The 8,252-nt window shown below is 46.0% G+C and overlaps 1 protein-coding gene across 3 annotated transcripts in view; it reads right to left on the minus strand.

The window, feature by feature from the left end:
• Positions 1–6,413, minus strand: part of ttll12 (tubulin tyrosine ligase-like family, member 12) — a 67,156-nt gene extending 60,743 nt beyond the window's left edge. Inside the window, exon 1 of one of the 3 annotated variants that reach the window (XM_043709196.1) lies at positions 6,216–6,413. In XM_043709196.1, the coding sequence (XP_043565131.1) occupies positions 6,216–6,335 (120 nt within the window). In that variant the 5' untranslated portion in view covers positions 6,336–6,413. Of the gene's footprint in view, positions 1–190; positions 296–6,057; positions 6,077–6,215 lie in introns of those variants that run through there. The other 2 variants (XM_043709198.1, XM_043709197.1) reach the window with 2 other exon arrangements.
• Between the last annotated feature and the right edge of the window lie 1,839 nt (positions 6,414–8,252).

Below are 8,252 nucleotides of genomic sequence, written 5' to 3' on the forward strand. Positions count from 1 at the left end.
CTTAAAAAGCTTTTACTATCCTCCTTAATATTCTTGGCCAGTTTACCTTCGTACCTCATTTTTCCTCTGCGTATTTCCTTCTTAGTAATCCTCTGTTGCTCTTTAAAAGCTTCCCAGTCCTCAGTTTTCCCACTTATCTTTGCTATGTTATACTTATGTTATACTTTAACATCATACTTTAAAAATTTACCTGGTTAACCTGGTTTACAACCTTTTTGATGGTGAGGAAAGAGATGAAAAATATATCCCCTGCCCTCATTTCAGGAACTCCAACCACAATTCCTTCTTCCAGCTTACAGGCAAAAGCTCAAGCAGGAGACCCCCTCACGGATACAAGTCCAGTGTTGGTTGGAGGAAGCAAAGGATCAACTCTGGTGCTGTCTGGAATCGGCTGATTAGGCCATGTTCAAACACTCTGCAGGTACCTTGGATGAGCACAACACCGTCACAGACTTTATCAGCAAGTGTGTGGAGGACGGCATACTGAGGAAATCAATCCGGGTGTTCCCCAACTGGAAACCCTGGATGATGAATCAGGACATACAGAACCTGCTAAAAACCAGGCATGAGGCCTTCAGATCAGGCGACCCACTCAAATATAAGGAATTCAAGTATGACCTTTGCAAAGCCATTAAAACATCCAAGGACCAATACCGATCCAAACTAGAGACCCAGACAGACACCTGGCAACTATGGCAAGGACTGAAAGACATCACAGGTTCTAAAAAGAGACAGGGCAAAATAGCAGACGATAACACATCCCTCCCACATCGTCTCAACGCCTTCTATGCTCGCTTTGAGCAGAATTTCAGCAGAAAGGTAACACCTATTCCGACAAGTCCTGACAAGCCTATCCCAACAGTCACTGCATAAGAGGTCAGATCAATTTTCCTTCGTGTGAATCCAAGGAAAGCGATGGGACCAGACAGAGTACCAGGCCGTGCACTCAGAGCATGCACAGATCAACTGGCAGAGGTCTTCTTGGACATCGTCAACCTCTCCCTGCAGCAGGCCACTGACCATGCCTGTTTCATAAGGGCCAACATCATTCCTGTGCCTAAGAAGACTCATGCAGCATGTCTCAATTTCTACCGCCCAATGGCCCTAACAGCGGTGGTCATGAAGTGCTTTGAAAGGTCGGTCATGACATTAATCAATTCCAGCCTCCCCACTACTCTTGACCCACTCCAATTTGCCTATCGGACAAACAGATCTACGACAGATGTCATATCACTTGCCCTACACACCCCTCCCCAGAACATCTTGAGACCAAGAACAGCTATGTAAGAATCCTACTCATTGACTACAGTTCAGCCTTCAACACTGTTATCCCCGCAAGGCTGATTACTAAACTTACTGATCTTGGACTAAGCCCCACTCTCTGCAACTGGATCCTAAGTTTCCTGACCCATAGGCCATAATCAGTAAAGATTGGGGATAATATTTCATCCTCATTAACACTCAACACCGGAACTCCAAGGGGTGCATACTCAGCCCCCTACTGCACTCACTGTATACCCATGACTGCGTCGCCAAATGCCAGACTAATGCCATTTACAAGTTCGCTGATGACAACACCATAGTCGATCGAATCTCAGATGGCAACGAAACAGACTACAGATGGGAGGTTGAAGACCTGGAAAAATGGTGCACTGAGAACAACCTAGCTCTCAATGCCGGCAAAACCAAGGAACTCATTATTGACTTTCGGTGGGATGTTACTCATGCTCCTCTATACATTAACAGCACAGAGGTGGAATGAGTGGAGAATGTCAAGCTCCTGGGAGTGGTCATCCGCAACACGCTTTCTTGAACTCTTTATGTGGATGCACTGGTTACAAAGGCCCAACAACATCCCTTCTTCCTCAGGCAGCTGAGGAAATTTGGCATGACGGCGAATACCCTTGCCAACTCTCATAGGTCCGCCATCGAGAGCATTCTGTCTGGAAGTATCATTACCTGGTATGGCAACTGTACCATTCAAGATCGGAGACGGTTACAGAGAGTGGTGAACTCGGCCCGGACAATCACAAAGGCCAACCTCCCATCTATAGAATCTATCTACCAGGCCCACTGTCAAGGAAAGACCTCCAGCATTCTTAAAGATCCATCCCACCCTGGCAATGCTTTTCTATAACCTCTACCATTGGGGAGAAGGTACAGAAGCCTGAACACACACACCAGCCGGTTTCAAAACAGTTTCTATCCTACTGCAGTTAGAATGCTGAATGGACTCTCAAACTCTTAGCATTGACTTGTACCTGTGTTTTTATTTTTGCCACTGTACCTATTATTTACTTAGCTATGCTATTTAACTATGCCATCTGCCTGTATTCCTCGCAATACAAAGCTTTCACTGTGACTCGGTACATGTGACAATAAATTCAATTCAATATACCTCCAATCAGGTTTACAATCTTATCGGATTCTTTGGTCCATTGTAAAGCTAAGAGCAGATCATGTGTGGTTTATTGTTTCATCCCTTTAAGTAAATGTGGACATTCCTTGAATGGCAGTTATCTTAATGGCATTGCTGGTATCTCAAACTTGGGTATCTCCCAACCCAACCTCATTTACATTACATTTAGAAAACATAAGAAATCAAGGATAACAATGATCCAAACATTTCATGGTCACTTTTTTTTTGCTAGCTACCAGCTTTATATAATCTTAAAACAGTTCTGAAAAATACTGTTGTAACATTAGATCTTTTTAAGCTACAACATTCATGTCCTGGAATTAAACAATCATTCTGCACTACCCCACACAAATAGTTCACCCACTACCATGAGGCAGGGATGCACCATACAGCAAGTCACCAACTTATAGTGTGACAACAGGGAGAAGGGTGAAGACCCAAATGGAAATTAGATTGTGGTATTATTTGTTTACTGTAATATACCTTTGACCAAACAGCAAGAAATTGTTGTCAAAAGAATACTACTGGAAATAACTCCATTATGAATCATTAAGTGTTCAGTTCAAATTAAACATGTTTGAGAATTTCAGGGCAAAGTCCCCAATTAATCAGAACACGGTATTAAGAAAACTCAATTTCACCCAGAACCTGTATCCAGTCACCACAGGGAATGGTTGAGAAGAGTAGTGAATATCTGTTTAAACAACCCCTCAATTTTAAAACATGCCCTCATTTTGAAATCCCTTCATGACCTCACCTTTCCATGTATTAGTAACATCCTTCAACTCTTAAACCCGGAGATTTCTGCACACATCAATCTTGATTCTCAGTTCTAAGATTCAGTTACTGCCCCCTCTTCTCCTCAAGATGTCGCTGAAAACCATACTTCACAAATCTTCTGCCACCTGCCTTCCAGGTCCTTAATTAGTTCAGTACTTTTTCATTTTGATTAGGTGCATGTGACGTTTTCGAACATAACAACACAGGAACCAGCCCTTCAGCTCATCATGTCTGTGCCGATCATACTGCCACTCTGAATAAATTCCATCTGCCTCAATGTGGACTGTATCCCTCTATTCCTGATGAAGGGCTTTTGCCCAAAACGTCGATTTTGCCTGTCCTCGGATGCTGCCTGAATTGCTGTGCTCTTCCAGCACCACTGATCCAGAATCCCTCCATTCACTGCCTGTTCCAATGTCTGTCTAGTTGCTTCTACCACCTCCACTAGCTCCAGGAACCTACCACTCTTTGTATATCTTCACACATCTCCTTTTAAGTCTTTGCCCCTCTCAGGTTAAACCTGTGTCCCCACTACTTGGCATTTCCACTCTGGGAACAAGATTCTGATTATCGACCCTGTCCATGCCTCTCAATAGATTTACATTCCTATGTGGTTGCCCCTCAGGCCTGTATTGCAGTAAGTCATTGCAAAGCATTTACAGCACTGAAACAGACCAACAGTTCAATATTGGTATTTTTGCTTCACAAGCCTCTTTCCATTCCTTTTCATTGAAAGTTACCAATCTCTCCTCTTATCCCTTTCCCCTTCGTGAGCATTTTAAACAGATATTCACTACTCACCTCAACCATTCCCTGTGGTGACTGGATACAGGTTTTGGGTGAAGAATCTTCTCCTGAATTTCCTTCTGAATTTATGACAGCAAAAGTTCCCTTCTTTTTGGGCTGTGCACCACATTCAGATTGACCACTTTCTTTACCATTAAAGGCAGTTTTATTTTTAACTACCCCTCCAAAGACTACACATTTTGCAAATCGGTATAATCAGGTTACAGTAATAAACAAACAGTTTGTTGGAGGCAAATATTTCTCCGAGCTTCAAATACATCAACGAACCCTTCCTTACCCCACCAGTGAATCACTTATTAGCCCCCTTTTCCAACACCCACCCCCATTCATTCACTAACCCCACTTCCTAACCCCCTTCCCACCAATTCACATATCAACTGCTCCAGCCCACAGTCAGTCAGAACGTTTTTCCAAATCCCCTCCATACAATCCCTGCAGTGCAGAAAGAGGCCATTTGGCCCATCCACTCTGCACCAACACGCTGAAGAGCATCCCACCCAGATTCAATTCATCCCTGTAACACCACTTTTTTTTTAAAACATGGCTACTCCACCTGACCTGCACATCTTTGGATTGTGGGAGGAAACCAGCGCACCAAGCAGACACGGGGAGAATGTGCAAACCCCCCACCCAAGGACAGAATCGAACCCGGGTCCCTGGCATTGTAAGGCAGCGGTGCTAACCACTGAGCCACCGTGCTACCCTAACTACTGCACCGTCCTCAATAAACCAACTCAATCAACTTTTCCCTGAATCCCTAACTCACTCCTCAACCCCGTTCCAACTCCTCACCCCCATGCATTCAGCTCTCTTTCCAACCCTCAGCCTCCATCACTCAGCACCTCCGAATCCCTGCACCCCTCCACTCTCTGAATGTCCTATTTTCTCAAACTTTCCTCCCCTCACTCACTCGCCGTTCCCGCTTTCCAAACCCCGTCCCTCCTTTTCACTGCCATGAAATTGTTCCACTATAATTTAGAGCAGCAGCAGAAAGGTGAGTGGCATATGAGCCCAAACACCAGAGCCACTTGACTGTGGAAACCCATGGACTATGGGGGCGGGGGAGCGAAAGTCAATCTATGCTTTTATTCCAGAAAATCTGCCATTGCCTAAGAGGAAAACACCATCCTAACAAAGGAGTTCCTACTTTGGGAACCACTGTGAGTTTATTCAGAGACTTAATTCTAATCATCTTCATAGCAACCCCATTAAACTCTGCCATAATCTTGAATATCTCCATCTTTTATTTTATCTCCAGCCTTTTATTTAATCTCCACCAGTCTTTATATTCTATCCTGATAGAATTGAGAGGTCATATATCATTCTGTCAATTCTTTTTCCCATTACTCTGGTGGCTTTTTATAATATGGGGACCAGACTGTTTATAGTACTCCAAAATGTGGTCTAACCAAGTTTCTGTACAACTTAAAAGTTTTCTCCCATTCTTGCAATTCTAGCCTTCTAGAACCCCAAAGTTGCGTGGGTGTCTTTTTAAATAAAAAAAACTCAGTCAGCCTGCTTCGTTCCTTTCAGTGACTTACACACATCAAGGCGCTATACAAATGCACGTTAATCGGTTGGACGACACAAACACTATGCCCGGTATTCCAGCCCACATTTATCCCTCAGCTGCCAACACCAACAGCTGATGAAACAATCATTTATCTCATAGTGCTCATCATCCAGCGAACAAATAAACGGCATTTCGAAAGGTTCCTAACCGAAGATGAAACCCTTGGGGACTACTGCACATGTGGCAGGCGCTACATCAATGCAAGTCCATCCATTCAGAGGCGTCCCCAACACACACACACACACATGAAAAGGCTGGTACTCCCCGAAAGCGAATGTCTTCTGAAATTCTAGGTTAATTTTCTTGCACAAGAAAACCACCCCGGACTAAGTTTCTAGCTGCAGTGGCCTCCTCGGAAACACGAGTCTTTGTCGCAAACGGCCTGAGATATCGAACACAAACTGGATTTGTATTTTCTTTAACATGAAATGCAACTGTTCCTAATCCATGCATTAAGAGTCTCTCGCAGAGAACTAACGTTTTAGCAATGTAAATGAACTGAAATATCTTTTCTTTAAGGCAGATCCTCCAGCTGAGTGCTTTTTCAGCATTTTTGCACATTGCACCGGAAGAGTTTGTAAAACATAATCCACCCCCTCCCCTCCACATCTGTCATCTGCAATGAACGGCACCGACCTCGTGGGTGAGTTTGTGGTGCAAACTCTTCCAGTAAAGCGGCGGCACTCCAGAGGTTTCCAGCGCCGCTCGGTGAATCTCTGTGAAAAGCTGGAAATCCGCAGCTCTCTCCGCTTCCATCCTGACAGCCCGGCAGCAGCTCCACTACACACACACACCCAGCTCCGGGGGGTAAAGACAGAGTCTAGGCGCCTCCTGCAGGACTCCCGACACGTCAACCACCACCGCAACCAAATACTTGCAACTATCATCATCATCAGCTCAGCAGAAACATTCAGCCCCTCAAGCCTGACCCCAAACCTTCCACAAGAGCATAGCCACCCTGGGGTGGGGGAATCCAGAACCATTGAATCCCTACAGTCTGGAAACAGGCCACTCATCCCAACAAGTCAGCTCTTCCAAAGAGTACCCCACCCAGATCCATTCCCCTATCCTATATTTGCCTCTGACTAATGCACCTAACCTGCACATCCCTGAACACTATGGGCAATTTTAGCATGGCCAGTTCACCTAACCTGCTCATCTTTGGTATGTGCGAGGAAACTCACACAGAGAGAATGTGCAGTCACCCGAGACAGGAATCGAACCCAGGCTCCTAGCGCTGTGAGGCAGCAGTACTAACCATTGAGCCACCATGCCACCCATAGGGCATAGGTTTAGGGTGAGAGGTGAAAGATTTATAAGGGACATAAGGGGCAACTTTTTTTCACGCAGAGAGTGGAGCGTGTATGGAATGAGCTGCCAGTGGACAAAGCAGGAGGCTGGAAGAACACAGCAAGCCAGGCAGCATCAGGAGGTGGAGAAGTTGACATTTTGGGTGTAACCCTTCTTCATGACTGGGGGTGGGTGTAGGGGTAGTTGCAGATACTTTCTCCCATTGACCAACCAGGTCGTACCCTCTACCAGTCTTCACCTACCCCACTTCACCATCCTGCACATCCTTTATTCGCAGCTCTCCCTCCACTTGATATGTTGACCTCTCCACCTCCTGATGCTGCCTGGCTTGCTGTGTTCTTCAATCCTCCTGCCTGTCTATCTTGAATTCCAGCATCTGAAGTTTTTTTTAGCTCTAACAGAAGAAGTGGTGGAGACTGGTACAATTAGAATATTTAAAAGGCACCTGGATGGGTACATGAATAGGAAGGGTTGAGAGGGATATGGGCCAAGTGCTGGCAAATGGGACTAGATTTATTGAGGATATCTGGTTGGCATGGATGAGTCAGACCAAAGGGTCTGTTTTTGTGCTGTACATCTCTGTGACACTTCGTTCCTCATAGCCCTCAACACATCTCAAAATTCCGACCTCACCATCAAGCCAGCAGATAAAGGGGGCCCAGTGGTAGTCTGGCGCACTGACCTCTACACCGCTGAAGCCAAACATCTGGTGTGTTCTGTGATGGAACTGGTCCTCCTGGGAGCAGATACGGCGGAGGCGGAGGAATGGGGAATGCGGGATGGCATTTTTGCAGGAGGTAGGATGAGAAGAGGTGTAATCCAGGTAGCTGTGGGAGTCGGTGGGTTTGTAAAAAAATGTCGGTGTCAAGTCGGTCGTCATTAATGGAGATGGAGAGGTCCAGGAAGGGGAGGGAGGTGTCAGAGATGGTCCAGGTAAATTTAAGGTCAGGGTGGAATGTGTTGGTGAAGTTGATGAATTGCTCAACCTCCTCGCGGGAGCACGAGGTGGGAGCAATGCAGTCATCAATGTAGCGGAGGAAGAGATGGGAAGTGGTGCCGGTGTAATTACGGAAGGTCGAACGCATCTCATCCACATCCCGCACCTCCGCCCTCAGACCCCACCCCTCCAACCGTAAAAAGGACAGAACGTCCCTGGTGCTCACCCTCCACCCTACCAACCTTCGCATAAACCAAATCATGCGCCAACATTTCTGCCACCTCCAAACAGACCCCACCACCAGGGATATATTTCCCTCCCCACCCCATTCCACCTTCTGCAAAGACTGTTCCCTCCGTGACTACCTGGTCAGGTCCACGGCCCCCTACAACCCACCCTCCCATCCTAGCACCTTCCCCTGCCAC

Source organism: Chiloscyllium plagiosum, chromosome 19 (assembly GCF_004010195.1).
Source record: "Chiloscyllium plagiosum isolate BGI_BamShark_2017 chromosome 19, ASM401019v2, whole genome shotgun sequence".
Lineage (NCBI taxonomy): Eukaryota > Metazoa > Chordata > Chondrichthyes > Orectolobiformes > Hemiscylliidae > Chiloscyllium > Chiloscyllium plagiosum.